Source organism: Arachis ipaensis, chromosome B7, assembly GCF_059453495.1.
Source record: "Arachis ipaensis isolate K30076 ecotype BB chromosome B7, ASM5945349v1, whole genome shotgun sequence".
In the NCBI taxonomy this organism is placed as follows: Eukaryota; Viridiplantae; Streptophyta; class Magnoliopsida; order Fabales; family Fabaceae; genus Arachis; species Arachis ipaensis.
Window position 1 is genome coordinate 9,893,347 of NC_142442.1, and position 16,885 is coordinate 9,910,231.

Below are 16,885 nucleotides of genomic sequence, written 5' to 3' on the forward strand. Positions count from 1 at the left end.
TTTTCGCGGCATATAACTAGAATTGAACTTCACCTTCTAATGGGAATTAATTGGCATATAATCCTCTTAAATTCACTGCTTGCTTGTTTAATTTTCTGAATTTACTATTTAATGCAACTGAGACCGAAAAGCTCTTTTCTGTTTGTGTAATTAAGCAAATGACTTAACTATTATTGCTTAATCCATCAATCCTCGTGGGATCGACCCTCACTCACCTGATTTATTACTTGGTACGACCTGGCTCACTTCCCGGCTAGTTTGTGGGTGTGAACTCCGCACTGACAGTATAGGGATTGAAGTTTGAATGAGAGCAACTCAGTAACATACATGAAGTGTTGGATTGAAAATTGTTGTTCCTACTAGAGCAAGGAGAGAACACCCGGGTATGAAGTTTTATCTCCGATGAGTTTTTTGCGCGACATTTGTTTCAGGATGGACCGTACTTTCTACCAAAGAAGCATTTCACCAGAATAACTAAATCGGAGTCAAGTCAATTTGGTTCTCCGAAACCGGGCATAATGCCCAACGTTTATATGCTCTAGTAATGAGCATTCAACTCATTCACAGCAGAAAAGAAGAAAGAGGCCCGACTTGAGAAAAAAGACGAGAAAATGTGATGTTACTACTTATCATCGCCTTACGATAGCAATGTCTTGACCTACGGACCCCCATTGATGGGCTGTTCACGGGCACACAAAGCTCTCGTCGACTTCCTGGTTTCTATCTAAGAAAACCTTGTAAGAACTCGAAGCAGACACTCCAGTTTCCAATCTAGATTTGTGCGTATTCGGCCGATGGTTTCTGAGTAAATTTTGTGATTTTTCCTGTTTAGGTGATCTGTTGTAGCGGCTTGCTTGAGAGAAAATTTGTACAAGCTGTTTCATCTGTCTGTATTCTGTATGTATGTACATAACTAGCCAGCTTATGCTCCGCGAGCGGCGGCTAGATCACTATCATTATTAGCTTTTGATATACGTACTCAAAAATCTCGAGATCTGTACTTATATCTTGTGCTTCGTTTAGTGTGGCTTCGTGTGAACATTCTGCGCTATTCGACGTCTGTTGTTGTTAAAACATGTTCTTTACTTATCGGAGGAATACATTTTTTAATTTCCGTTGGTGTTTCACAAATCTTTAGTGTAAAAAGTAAAATAACTGGTATAAAAAAAACGAACATTCTCTCCGTGACGCCATAATTTACAACATCTTTTAAGACATTTTCTCCCCTATGAGGAAGATATTTTTCGTGTGAATAAATAAAAGTTCCTAACGTCAAGTCATTACGAGATTCCCTGCATGCCCTGGACGATGAGAGAGCCCCGTTGAGTCGGGATCTTTGTTGTTTGACTAAGAACCCGCCACGTGGCGATTAGTTGGAAAATAAATAGTTACACAAATTTATTATTAGTAAATAATCATAATAAACAATTTTTTAAACATATTTATTATCAGCAGGTGGGATTATTAATTTCCTTTGATAACTAATGTTTTTACTGAACTTAATTCAGCTTATTTGTTTAACTATTACATGAAATTATTAAACTGTATTTTATTTTTTAATGATTACAATTTTTAATTACATTACCAAATTATAAAATTATTTAAGTGTCAATTTATATTATTCAACTCAAAATGAAATTTGAGTAGTCATAATTTCATTATACTAAATTATAATTATTTGAGGAATTACGCTAACAGAAATACCATTTCACTGCCTCAGACGATGGGTGTTCTAGTACTAATTACTACTAGGAAGATATATGCTAACTATTATCAACTTGTTTTTTTAAAGAGTTAACTACTCGAATCCTCCGGATAAAATGGATTCATGATGACGGGTTAAATCATTAAATCCAGTTAATACAAATTCCCGAGGTGGCCCCCGTTTGATACCAAAGATGCAAAGGGAAGGCTTCTATTCGTACTATGCCGTCGAAGTTGTAACGGTACAGCAACTTTCGAAGAGTGAAATCCTTGAACGTACCACATCAGTACCGCCTTTAGTGTACCCTTATCCATAACGTCGTCCACGACCCCTGTTCGGCAGAGTCACATCCCTATGAATCTATAACAGCGTGCACTATTGGTAGGGAGAGCAGGCCCCTGCGGTTGCGTGCCCGAGGCTGGGATTAGGTCGGACGTGACGTGATTGACAGATCTTGGCGGGAAGCTCTTGTACGGGCATGGTTTGTAGAATAATTCAGCTGTAAAAGACCACAATGTCCCTGCAATGGACCCGTGACATTTTTTGGTTATTTGCATCAGCCTTTATGCGATGCACCTAGTTTTATGATACTGCAGTTGAGGTGTTGACGGGAAAATGGGTTGGCTGAGGGGATCATAGAACTGAGTCACATGGCTGGCATAGGAGATACAGTTCCACTGTCTCGCCACACCAACCACAATGCATGTGAAGTTGGACTATTGAGTGACATTCGTCTCTTTGCAAAGAATCAGCCATGACTAACAGAGTCAACCTAACTGCCCCCAAAGGCATTTCGTGTTCCAGAAACCCCACGGTTCTTTGGTATTCTCCTTTATTTTGGAAGGACATGTCAATGTGATCGATGAAGATTACATGATCGGCATTCGGGTACGGATTACACTGATTTTTCATTTAAAGGTCACATGGTGTGGTATCTTTAGCGAATCTCTGACGGCTAACAGGCAGGGATAAGCTCCACTTCCTGAAATCATTCGTCGGGGACACATGTCATCGTAGCGGGAAGATGGAGATTTAAAGCATACCCCCGCGTCATCAAAAAGAGGTGGAGGCTCAAGTTGTTCTTCACGAAGGTTAGCATTCGAAACTTTGTATCATTACACGTTCCTGAAGAGTTGCATTTGTGGATGCGCATTAGATTCTGTTGAAGTTCTTCACGGTATTCCACTTCATCTCTACGGGGGACGTCACCCCCACGGTTGACGTCTAGGTCCTCCAGTGCAATCTGATGTCCTGTATCTCCACTCGCTTAAGCCACATCAGCGAACCACTATTCGCAGAACTGATGGAGAAAAAAAAAGTTTTTGTTCAACCTGATGCAAATTAAACACGGTTTACCTATGGCAAAAAAGTGTGAAAATTGTAGGGCCAGGGTTGTACAGGATTTTGAAAGCATTTAAAAAAAAGGGCATTTCCGGTAGGACCAACTTAGCTTTTGTTTCGGGTGCATTCATGGGCCGACAAATAAGTAATATAAATGGGCTTCATAGAAAACTATCATTGTAGACCTGATACAGCATCACGAATGCTGAACCAGTGTTGGCCCTTGTATGAGCATGGTAAGTAGACGATAACAACCTTTAACGGGCCGACCAAAATAGAAAACCAAAAAAGCAGAAAGTTTAAGTTGGATATAATTTTGGTTGGGCGCCAGGCGCATTTGTCGCTAATGAAATTCGAATTTTTTTTACCCTAAACCGCTCACTTACATGTTGTTTGCAGGCGTGCAACAAGCAACACAATAACAAGGTCGCCATCAAGGTTTGGTTTCTCCGAACCGCCCGTTAGTGTCCGTCCTTGGTCGCCCATGCAGTCCGAGTCGAGGCGTTCATGTGCAAGGCGAGAAACCCCAACCCATTTGAACAGGTTTGAGACTGTTCCGCTATCGGTATTTATCATTCCAATTGTAAATATGTTATTTTTTATATCAGCAGATTGACATCGTCAATCGTTATGTCCGTAGCTTACCTCAGCGAACCAATGTCAATCGAGGGTAGTCCCTTGCCGGTACTAGATCCTCCTGCGCCCGTGTTGCAAACGTAAAGATATAGATGTGACCAGTCTAGTAATTAGTTTGGTAAATTCTATGAACAGCTGCATTGAAACCTGTTTAGTTATCGATGTCCTGAAGTTGTTGTCGAAACAGGATTGCAGCCCAATTGCACTGAGTGTTGTCACCAGCGTGTCCGGCCTAAATAAAGAAATTCAAAGGCTCATAGAATGCATATGCCAACACAATCAGGTCGTGGCAGACTTTCGGAAGGCGTTGACTATGTTGGCGAAGATTCAGGACAGGGAGCAACAGTGTGACCGAAAAAATGGACTCAGATGCCCGTGTTGGAATGGGATCCCGTCAAAGCGGCGACTACGTCCAGAGGATTTGCAGCAAGACGATCTTATTTCTCAGGAGACGAACCCGTCGCAACACCATGATCCGACCTATGTGCCGACGGTGGGTGCAAACTTTAGCATGGATCACATGCCTTTCAGATCCAAGAGGTCTAAGAAATCCCCTCGCAATCGACGATCCGCCCGAGCCAAGACGCAGCCAAAAATACCCCCTAACTTGGTAAGGCCTAAGACCGTTATCAGTTAATTAAAATGGTAAAGCAACTATTTCTTTGACCATATTTTTCCTTTTTATACTTATGCAAGTAGTGCCCGTCTAATTCCTGCCAAGTTGATCTAACCGGCGAACGAGGAGGGCAGAGTCGACGTCCTCGTCATCCACGTAGCAAGTCGCCGCGGCACTCTAACTGCCTACAGAAGCACTACAATTACCTCGCCCTTGTTGGTAGCGATTGAGTTGTGGACGAGTCGGCTCTTTTATGCATCAATGCGGACAAGATCCCCAAGGTTAAGTTTCCTTTTTTTTTAATTATTTACCGTTCACCTCCTTCATGACTGACATGAGACTGGTTGTGGTATTTCACTATTTGATGTAGGCTTTCAACCTAGCCTACGTACCAATACGGAGCATGGACCTCGCAGGGGTTGAGCTTGCTATTGCAACGTACATCTTTAGCAAGGATCTTCCAAAGATGTATATCAAATGTTTTTAGCAATTCTTTCTAGGGTGCATTGCTTCATTTATTATGGCATAGAAAATGTTTGCGAAAAAGATTTGGAGACTCCAACGTTATTAGGCAACAATTAGCTCCACCCTCTGTCTGCTTTGTTACACATTTGTCTTTTGATTACGCAAAACTGGATCAGCGAGTATGTTGTGACCCTTGAAAGCATGTCATTTCAGTGAAATTCTGGCTGACGTTGGTCACTGTTAAGGGTGTAATCGGTTCGGTTTTGAACCAAAAACCAACCGAACCGACCTGATCGGTTCTACAATGAGACCAACCATTCGGTTGGCTGCTGTTTGAACAACCGAACCGAACCGAACCGAACCAATAGCGATTTGGTTCGGTCAGTTTTTTCGATTTTTTTATTCCTAATAATCAGAATTTAAATTACCATAAAATGAACTTTAAAACTGTCAATAAACTAGAATAACAAGAGTATATCACATCCCAATTCAATACAAATTCAACTTAATTAAACATAAAACAAATACAATTAAAAATGTCTAGTAAAACAACAAAAATAAACACACTTTAAACCGAAACAGTCACTTTAAAATAAATGAAAACTAAACAGCCACCATACTTAATATGAATCCACACCAGACTCATCGTCATCTTCCCCGGTTGGTGCAATTTCTTCCAAAATAAAACAAAAAAATCAATATGAATTATAAACATAAACATAATATAGATTATAAATTATAAACATAAACCATAAAAGGAACTACAAGATAACAAATTAACAGCACACATATATGCACAAAGAAATACAAATTAACGGCACACATAAATATGCAGCCATAATGAAGAAAATAATAATTATGACTTGTTGATCCTTGATGCAATTTTCTAACAAAAATAAAAGAAAGAAGATATAAAAAGAAAAAACTTCTTTGAAAAAATTATCAAGTGGAAAACAGTACAAAAAATCATTGTTCTGCTTCAAAATACAAAACCGGCAGGAGCACAAAGTTGACAAGCAAGGTAATCTGGTTTGACACAGTCTGCCGATCATGCCTCTAATCCAAAATAATTTAACTCCAACAAAGGTCATCTGGTTTCAGATGATTAAAACAGATTATAAAACATATTATATGCATTAAAGCATATTATATGCAGCCACAACAAATTATATGAGTTGATTAGATTAATGCAGTAAAGAACTAAGATAAATTCTGCAGCAAGATGTTAGGCTAGCTGAGATATAAGTGCAGAAAAGAAGTGATTGCGTAATATTTTATGACTAGAATTGATAGGATAGAATTATATCCATTGACTACACCATAGACCTTATATATATATAGCTATAAGACTAACTACTTTTTGTTATTGAAACAGAACACTAACTAATGAAACTCTCCCCTATTTGCTTGTTGTACGTTCCATAATTTTTACTGATTCTTGATTTTCTTCTTTATGGGAAACATTGTTAACTTTTTATTGGATAAAACAGAGACCAGGGTTTGGTAAACAAGATAAAAAGCAAGAACAATAATTAAGCAACAACAATAAAATTCTGCAGAAAAAAATTTCAATGAAACTCATCTTTCTAATTAAGCACAAACTAGCAACAACAATAATTTTAATCAGTAACAGGCTAACAGCAACAACAATAATTTTAATCAGTAACAGCAACAACAATCAGGGACAAATTAAGCACAAACCAATAAGAGCCCTCAGAGACAAAATCAATTATAAAAATTTGAAAATCAGATCTAACCTCCGAAGAAGACATTGTTCAGGTGCTTTTTGCAGGAGAGGGCTCGGCGACTGGAGTGCTGCTCTGCTTAGGGTTTCTTGCCACGACTTAGGGTTTGTTCCGACGGCTTATGACTGGATGACGGCGTGGACTCCAGACTACACGAGGACGCGAACTGGACGATGCTGCTGGCTACACGACGATGCTGATCTTTGCTACGCCTACGAGCCTGCGACGGAGATGAATGGACGACGCTCTCTGGCTCTCTGGCTCTCTCAGGCTCTCATTCTCCCAGACATGGCCGCGTGGAGGAGGAAGAATGGAAGATGGAAGTGAGCTATGGCCTGTGGGTATGTGGGTGTCTCGTGTCTGTGTGAGGAGTGAGCAGTGAGCACCACTGAGGGTGAGTGGGTGACTGCGCCGCGTGAGTGAAAGGAAGAGAGAGTGAGGCTATGAGGGTATTCAGAGTCTAGGCTTTTATACCTAGGTTAAATCAGTAAAAAGAATCACTTATGCAGCATCCTATTCAGTTCGGTTTGGTTCGGTTTGGTTTTTACTAAACCAACCGAAAATCGAATCGAACCGATCGATTTAGTTCAAAAAAACAAAAAAAAAACCGATTTTTTTCAGTTTTTCAATTGGTTGTTGTAATTTTTGGTTCGGTTTTGTGGTATTTTTTGGTCCGGTTCGGTAACTTACACCCCTAGTCACTGTGTTGCGGATAGAACAACATTATTAACGTTTGGCCTAAATGAAAGAGTCATAGATGACGTGAGTGTTTACATTTAACTTAATGCATTAGTTGTTGTCTTACAATTATCATTTGGCCGAATGTCCCATATCATCACTTGTAAGTTGCTTGCTTAATTTGCAGGTTATTACTATCGTGGCAACGATGTTGTCGAAGACCTCCAGTCAGCACCAGTGGTTTATGCTGACTATGATCATGGTGAGTCACGACACATGTAGCAGCGACCATATACATGGGTGTGGTTAAGTCTTTCTTAAGCGTGTGGTAAAGTCAATAAAGTTTAGGATAAGTTTCGTTAACTGAGTTGGGACCCATGTTGCTTGGACCTCAGCAAGATGCCCTCCAAGGAACACGTATGATGCAGGCTAACATGGACGCAGTTGTGAGCAAGCATATGAGGTGCAAGGTCAACAAGGTTACCGAGGTTTGTAAACGATTTCCATATCTGTTGGAAGACGTGATTTATTAGGTCGTAAGTTATACTCCCTAATAAACATTTGTTGCCCCCGTTGCGACCAATAGATCTTTCAACTGATGTGGACAGATGGACCTAGTACTTGATGGTCGTGGACGTACTCTGACAGAGGCTGATGTACTTCGATTCCTTCAAGTGTACAACGGAGACCGAGTCAAGAAAACTTGGTATGACGCAAGTGGTAAGTGTAGTCACTGGGTACCAGATCCTTCACTTTTAATACATGTTACTTAGGTTAATACCTCTTACCATGATATGCTTGTTAGTTCTGAACTACGTAGTATGTACCATATTATACACGGCTAAACTATGTTCTTGTGATTGTGATGGCTGAATTATTTCCTTCGTCTTTGCTAGTCTTGTTAGTGTTGCTATATTAATTCATAAAAGTGTGAAATGTTAAGAGAAATGCACATTGTCATATATTATAAATAGCATGGAACCTGTGGAGCCACCGTTTGTAGGTGGAACTGGTTTGATCCAAGTCGGACCCCTGGACCTGACTTAATTACCTATACTGGCTGCGTCTACTAAGTTATATGTAGGCCTGATTTTTTTTTCGGAATTTAATCGTAAATGATTTCCTCCGACTTGTTTCTTAATCAGGCGTTGCATCTGGAGTCGCTAACAATTGGACCCAAGTAGCTATCCAAGACCACTGCTGAAAGACCACGCTTCTCGTCGTACCCTTTCGAGGAGCCTGTGGTGCCTCAGCAACATCGGCTATCGTGAGTTCTCTTGTCATAATGTTCTTAATAATCGTTGTGTAGCATTATCTTTGTGCAACGTCTTTTGTGTATGGCATTGCTATTATATCAGTCTCTAAACAAATTATTCTTTTGTTTGTGTTAGGATGGACTGCGGTGTATGGGTCTTGCAATGGATGATTAGGGGAGCTCTATGGGCTATACACAGTGTGACGATGTGTGTTTCACGAACATGGATCATGAGTTAGTTAAATGTAATTTGATAACGATGAAAATACTTAAAATGTGATATGACAGTGTTGTTAATCGAGCAAACTCGGATGCGAATAGCCATTGACCTTGTATTGAGATCACATAATGCAAAGGCAATCGATGTCGTGGAAAAGGCCATGACTTTCTGGAGAAAGGAGCTTGCGTCTTCGCAATGTGGACGGAAGTGATAGGATTATACAGTGTGAAGAACATATACGTCTGATGTTGAGGGGACTCAGGAAATTATTTTTTTGTTTGCGTGCTCCTCTGACCGGAACATACGACCGGTGATGATGGACATTGACACCTAAGGAACTGTTTACATGTGCATCATTTTTTGTATCTTTTTGTATTTTGTTAGACCAGCAGTAGCGTCCACCCTTGTTCCGCGTGGGAGCCCAAGGCACTTGATACGCATAGTAAGAATGATAGGAGTTTTCAGCCCAGATGCGGTTAGCATTTCTCAGGTTTAAAACCAGTATCCTGGTTAGAAACTACACTCTCATTATAACTATTAGGAATGTGACACTGCATACTCACAAACGGTGCAAACAATATTTTTTTGACCGTCTTGCACAGTGTACAGGCAGTTAGTTGGCTGTAAACTTTAACATTGGTGTCATCGATATATATATATGTTTGCAGTATGAATTATGGTTACTTTAGCTGAGTTCATCGTTGAATGGTTTTGGGCCCAACTTCAATAATTTTGATCACCCTATAAAAGGAATAATAGGGTGTGGAACAAGTTTAGATGCATCAATAAACCACTAAGCAACTAACAACATAATTCACAAGCTGCGTTAATTCAAGCTGGCCCTCAACCATTCATCTAAATTAACAATCGACGTGTCTACATTTATGGAGACATACTTGGCACAAGTCAGCATGCCTTGGCCCGCAACCACATGTAGACTATGAGTTGTGCCTAACCTTTTGCACAACACAAACTACTGATCAACTTTAACAATCAACGTGCCTACAATTATAGAGAAAAGAGTTGGAACAATTCAGCATGACTTATGACAATCACAGATTACAGCTTTAATTAACTTCCGCTTATAAATTCATGTTAACAAATCCCAGGACCATAAAAGAACCATTAAACTATAGTTGAACACAAGATGGACTTCATGTTCGGGAAACATATTGATACTACAAGTTCCGAAACCATGCGTAAAATATAAGTAAAAATAATACGAAGCAACCATCTGAACGTACGGAGTACACCCAGATGTGTACTCCAGGGAACATCCTGTAATCTTGAACATAATTCTCTCAAAGCAACAACGTGAGATAATGAAAACTTGTCGAAACCTGCGCGGTTGTAGCCATCCCGAGTCCCTTTCTCCCGCAGAGTCTTGTTGCTCAACCTATAAAAAGTTCCCTCCGGACCTGTTCCCGGACCACTATTTGCCCATTGCATTCTAAAATAAGATTTAACAGTCATAATCTCAGCCTTAACCATCGTAGTCTTAACATGGATTCAGCTGACATCGGCAGCACAATGACTGAAAATATGAAACATGCATACCTCTAGAATCCACTGTTGGAATGTATCAGAACCCGGTGTATTAAACTGCGTAGGAGTGATTGCGGGAGCTCGTTCAGGTGAGGAAACTGTCGCAGCTGCTTGAGTAGGAACTAACCCGTGCTTGGTTGAGCAGCTGGGAGCGGCAAAGAACTGTTCTATGTGCTGCCCCCCGAGGAAGAAGTTCCCACTGCCAACCCCTGGGTTCAGCCGGGGTAGACTCGAGTTGGTTGCATTTGGTTCGGGGGGTCTCGGTATGTATGGATATGCACCGCCGGGATTACCAGGTTGAGAGACGCCATGTGCAGCCTGCAAGTAGATAAACAACTTATTCACATAAGAGGGCTATGGAAGAATAAACTATACGTTGCGAAGCAAAAGGCAATTCAATAAACATAAGCAACATGTTACGTGGGACCGAAACCAACAAAAAAAAAGTAAATTACATACAATGTGCCAAGTTTACAACACAGACTATATTCAACATGCGTGCATAAATGTATTCTAGCAGATAATATGAATCTAGTTATTCAGTAACCATTGGCTTGTCATATTCCCATCGAATTTTCCAAACCACTGTATCTCACCTTGCATAGGTAATTCACATGTAAAAAATAACCTAAAGCATGAAACATACCTCCGAGCAACTACGCCCCGAACGATTCCCACTGGGCTCGCTTGATGATGGATCCCCGACCGTGGCTGATGTCCCTTCTCGGATGCCAGCTTGGCTCATCTCCCGTTGGGACATGCACGTCTTCTTCGTGTGACCGGGAATCCCACAAGAAGTGCAGCAACGCCTCTTCCCCCCAGGCACCGCATTTGTCGAGGACCCCGTCTCCCTACCGTGTTTTGGGGCCCCCTTTGTCCGGGTGACAGGCGGATCCCTCACGACGTCTTGTTTCCTCACCCTTTCTTCTTGGTCAACCATATTGCCCCTTCGCACCTATAGCCTCCGTGCCAAAGAGGTAAGTGCATCCCTCGCTAAAAAGAAGTCAGCTGCATCATCAGAAGCTAGTTTCGCGACGACACTTATGGCACTGCATAGAGCGCCGTACCTCAATAAATGACTGTTGTGTCCCGATGAATTACATGTTGCGTTAGCTGTCCATTCCTTGGCATCTTTACACCAACGCCTCAGTATCAAACCAGGTGGGATTTCGTCCCAACCCTCATACTTCATCACGCAAAATATATGGCAGCAAGGAATGCCTTCACTGTTCCATATCATGCAATCACATTCAATCTTCGGTTCGCTTGGATCGTAAAGCACCTTACGAACCTTACGACGGTTCCCGACGCTTGAGAACTTGTAGACGGACGTCGTGCTAATGCTGTCTTTCCCAGAAACAATAAACTCCCAACCCCCTTTATCTGTTTCCTAACCTCCTTGAAAATTGCCCTGGTGTATAACTTCGCAGCAAACAGCTCGATCTTATCAAGGCCTGTAGTTAGTACAGGCGTGTAGTACGATGAATAAAATTGAGCCGTGACCTCGTTGTTGCGGTAATCTTTCACCACCCTATCCAGGATCTGAACCAATTCAAGAAGGCTATTTGTGGACTTCAGGAACCCTTTGACGAATGCATTTATGCCCTCACACCTGGAAGTTGTCCTGTAGCCGGTGCAAAAGGTGCCCCGTAGATATGCCTTTGCCCAACTTTGTCTTAATTCATAGGTGCTTTTGATAATCCTAAGCTTTCCACGGCCGTGCTCCAGTACTCCTCAAACTTGGCAACATCGAAGTTTGCATAAATAGCCTTTTTGAAGACCTTCCAAAATTCGGGCTCCTTCACCCTTAAGACACAGTTTTTTTCCAAGTGCCACCCGCATAGGCGATGCCTAGCTGAAGGAAGTACATCCGCAATTGCTGCTCGCATGGCTTTATCCCCGTCGGTGACCACAACGGAAGGCTTCTTGTTTTCCATGACATCAAGCATATTCAGCAACACCCATCTATATGCACGGACCTCCTCGTCCTCCAGCAACGAGAATCTGAAAATTGCTGTCTTCTTGTGATGATTTGATCCAGAGAACACCACTAGAGGCTTCTTGTACTTGTTTGACCTGTATGTTGCATCAAATGCAAGGACGTCACCGAACAGCTGGTAATCCGCCATCATCTGCCCATCCACCCAGAAAAGGCTGCCAAGTTGATCCCATGTTGTTTTCGTATATCTGGCGACAGTCATCATGTCCGCGTTGGCCTTGCCTTCCAAATAACTTATTGCTGTTTCCGCGTCTCCGTCGTTAATTTGTGCTATCCTTTGGCTGTGAATGTAATTATACAGGTCCCTCTTCGTAAACTGAAGCATCCCGTACCCCCTGACTGCCCAGCCATGTACGCCATAATCTTCGATGTCGCAATCCCAAACTTTTTTAGACTATCAACTTGAGCCTTATCACTCTCACTTAGATTCCGGTGACTGGGAAGAAGATGAGTAAACATGGTTGTAGCAAGAGGGTGGTTATGGTTGTCGTCTATCCTCCAGACTTTCCACACCTGATCTTGCAAACCATAGTAAATTTTCAGCTTCGCTGAACAAATCGTGCGACTCTCCGGCTTATCCTCCCTTACTCTTTCTGGACGATTGTAGTGTTTCTCATGCCTTGTACCTTGACAGTGACAAAAAAAGTCTCGTCTTACCAAAATACCGTTCATTCGAGTCACGTCACCCTTCCTTACACCAAACCCCCTAAGCCTGGCAAACTGTTTGTATGACGCATAAGCCTCTTCCTCGGTACTAAACACTTTGTCCAGGAAATCCTCCGTGGACCTAAAACTGGGAGCATCACCCACACATGTCTCCTGGCCTGGGCCGACCCCATTCCCGTGGGTTTCGTCACCCATTTCAGCCGTCTCTAAGTCATTCTCATAGGAGTCATCCTCGTCATCCCCACTCGAAGAAGTGATACGGAAATACTCCTCCTCACTAAGCCCGCCCGAATCGTCCTCCCCAACGGTGAACTGTAAGTTCGAATCCATCTTTGACAACAAATGAAGCCATTCACCTGGAAGATGGTTAGTTGGCAAGTAACTTATCATGACTTACTATGCGACTTAATTAAACACCCGCATCGGAATAAGTACTTAAAACAGGCTAAGCATACTTAAATAGCAAAACCAAACTTCATACAACAGTGAGTGTTCCTCACGCTATATTTACTACACATCGATCGAATGCAAGCAGCACTCCCAGACGGGAAACACGGTGTGACAATCTCTAATCGAATACAGAGTAACAACCAGCATATATTTAAATAATTATATACACAGCAAGTCTCCGCTTATAAATGATACTACTTATTTTAACGCACACTGAATAACCAGTAAACTCATCAATAATGCCACAACACCAACATACTTACATATAGTCGCGTCCAACCTCGGGACAGGGTGTGGACATGAATAAGCTTTATCAATTTCATCCAACCCTCAACACTCGCTTTCTGTCCAATTTGTTCAGCCTGAATGAATGGATTATTTGAGCAATGCAGCAAAGTTATCCACATGGTCAAAACAATAAAGAATAACAACAATAACTGTTTTTAATTGAGATCATAACAAGAACAAAAAAAAAGGGAATGGGAGCCATGCTCTATCGCAACATTAGTATAGGAAATATTTTCTTTGCCAAAAAAGAAAAGAAAATAGTCTTTCTTATGACAGGGACCACTGGTGTAGGCACCTACATTGAATACAACTAGATCAGCACCTCCTCTTACATAATATATTTTACTTACTATTAACTTATCAAAAATTAAAAAAAATAATAGCCTAACGCCATACAAACAAAACTAGCACAACGTAAGACATAACTCACGTTACTCAACCAATGGAACATGTAAACGTTATAGCTAGTCTTTTAAGCCAACTCTCACGCTATAAAGACACTGGGTGTGAGAAAGACACTGCATACTAATACACTGAAACTTTCCATCTTTTTAACTATGACTACTAAAGACTATTCAATTGTTACTTGCACGATCTACGACCGCCCAGTACACATCCACAAACATGTCAAACAATTTTGTATGAACCCTATTCTCTATCACAATTAACTTCTTCTTCTCCGTAATCTCATTTTTGTTCTTACAATGTTGGCAAATCCATAAAAGGGTACCTTAAAGACAACATTGAAGCACGGCAATGTGTAGATGACTCACTTCATGTGTTCTATGCAATGACTAGCTACGGTGAGGAAGGAACACCTGAATGTCAAACATAAAAACACAAACAGGAACGAGAAATTTCATGCGACAAGTAGCAATTGTAAATCAATCCCAAAACTCTATAACACCAACAACTCAGTATTCAGGTAGAACGAGACAAGTTGACATTCCAGTCGTAGAAATTCAAAAGGAGGAAAGCACCAAGGCAATAGCATAAACAACAAAACTTGATAAACCACGTACCTCATGCTTCTATCCGAAACCAAAGCCACGCACAATGCAACGGTCGTTCTCAATAGATTAATGGATTGAGTTCACTTCAATACACCTTATGCTTCAAACCTCTAAAGCAAGACACCGTTTTCAACAGAGTATAACCCAACAGATGAAAAACCAGCCTACTTCATACCTGCCCCGACCCGGGAAGTAGTGCAGCACCGGCTTTGGCCCCCGCCCGCAGCGGTGACGTCTCATGCACAACCGCAATCAGCGCCGGATAGGAGAGGAACCAGCAACCTACACCGAAGTTGGTTTCGAGCATTCGACCTCTGCCTCTGTAGCAGCACTGTCTCCCTGTACCTCGAACCTAGGGCATCATTTTTGGGCATAACATCCTCGTCACTGCTTCGCTTTCCTTTGATGCATCAGGGTACGCCTCTGTGTTTTTTTTCCTACCTTCCATTTTCAATACAAATAAAAACAAAATCCATCTTCTATTGGATACCCAAATATTTTTCTTGGCATAGCTGATGAGCGGATAATTTATACGCTTTTTGACATTGTTTTTAGTATGTTTTTAGTAGGATCTAGTTACTTTTAGGGATGTTTTTAATAGATTTTGTGTTAAATTCACATTTCTGGACTTTACTATGAGTTTGTGTGTTTTTCTGTGATTTCAGGTATTTTCTGGCTGAAATTGAGGGACTTGAGCAGAAATCAGATTCAGAGGTTGAAAAAGGACTGCTGATGCTGTTGGATTCTGACCTTCCTGCACTCAAAGTGGATTTTCTGGAGCTACAAAACTTGAAATGGCGCGCTTCCAATTGCGTTGGAAAGTAGACATCCAGGGCTTTCCAGCAATATATAATAGTCCATACTTTGGCCAAGAATAGACGACGTAAACTGGCGTTCAACGCCAGCTTTCTACCCAAATCTGGCGTCCAGCGCCAGAAAAGAATCCAAAACCAGAGTTGAACGCCCAAACTGGCACAAAAACTGGCGTTCAACTCCACAAATGGCCTCTGCACGTGCAACACTTAAGCTCAGCCCAAACACACACCAAGTGGGCCCCGGAAGTGGATTTATACATCACTAAGGTGGATTCATTCCTTGTTCTTATTTCTTCTGTTTTTCGTTTTCTATGTTATGTGCTTATCTATGTTTGTGTCTTCATTACATGATCATTAGTAGTTAGTAACTTTGTCTTAAAGTTATAAATGTCCTATGAATTCATCACCTCTCTTAAAAGAAAAATGTTTTAATTCAAAAGAACAAGAAGTACATGAGTTTCGAATTTATCCTTGAACTTAGCTTAATTATATTGATGTGGTGACAATGCTTCTTGTTTTCTGAATGTATGCTTGAACAGTGCATATGTCTTTTGAAGTTGTTGTTTAAGAATGTTAAATATGTTGGCTCTTGAAAGAATGATGACTAGGAGACATGTTATTTGATAATCTGAAAAATCATAAAAATGATTCTTGAAGCAAGAAAAAGCAGCAAAGAACAAAGCTTGCATAAAAAAAAAAATTAGGCGAAAAAAAATAGAAAGAAAAAGAAAAAGCAAGCAGAAAAAGCCAAAGCTCTTAAAACCAAGAGGCAAAAGCAAAAAGCCAATAACCCTTAAAACCAAAAGGCAAGGGAAATAAAAAGGATCCCAAGGCTTTGAGCATCAGTGGATAGGAGGGCCTAAAGGAATAAAATCCTGGTCTAAGCGGCTAAACCAAGCTGTCCCTAAACCATGTGCTTGTGGCGTGTAGGTGTCAAGTGAAAACTTGAGACTGAGCGGTTAAAGTCAAGGTCCAAAGCAAAAAAAGAGTGTGCTTAAGAACCCTGGACACCTCTAATTGGGGACTTTAGCAAAGCTGAGTCACAATCTGAAAGGGTTCACCCAATTATGTGTCTGTGGCATTTATGTATCCGGTGGTAATACTGGAAAACAAAGTGCTTAGGGCCACGGCCAAGACTCATAAAGAAGCTGTGTTCAAGAATCATCATACTGAACTAAGAGAGTCAATAACACTATTCGAAATCTGAAGTTCCTATAGATGCCAATCATTCTGAACCTCAATGGATAAAGTGAGATGCCAAAACTATTCAAGAGGCAAAAAGCTATAAGTCCCGCTCATATGATTGAAGCTCTGTTTCATTGATAGTTTGGAATTTATAGTATATTCTATTCTTTTTATCCTATTTTGATTTTCAGTTGCTTGGGGACAAGCAACAATTTAAGTTTGGTGTTGTGATGAGCGGATAATTTATACGCTTTTTGACATTG

The 16,885-nt window shown here is 41.1% G+C and overlaps 2 protein-coding genes across 2 annotated transcripts; one reads left to right on the forward strand and one right to left on the reverse strand.

Annotated features, from left to right (window-relative positions):
* The first annotated feature begins 3,809 nt into the window (after positions 1-3,809).
* Positions 3,810-4,528, forward strand: LOC110264848 (uncharacterized). Its single transcript, XM_088493152.1, has 2 exons — positions 3,810-4,292; positions 4,382-4,528. Exons 1-2 carry the CDS (start codon positions 3,810-3,812, stop codon positions 4,526-4,528), a joined length of 630 nt encoding a protein of 209 aa, XP_088349278.1.
* A 6,633-nt stretch (positions 4,529-11,161) lies between these two features.
* LOC107606661 (protein FAR1-RELATED SEQUENCE 5-like) lies at positions 11,162-12,335 on the reverse strand. The gene is made up of 3 exons (XM_016308701.1): positions 11,947-12,335; positions 11,498-11,830; positions 11,162-11,432 (listed from the first exon to the last, which is right to left on the reverse strand). Exons 1-3 carry the CDS (start codon positions 12,333-12,335, stop codon positions 11,162-11,164), a joined length of 993 nt encoding a protein of 330 aa, XP_016164187.1.
* Between the last annotated feature and the right edge of the window lie 4,550 nt (positions 12,336-16,885).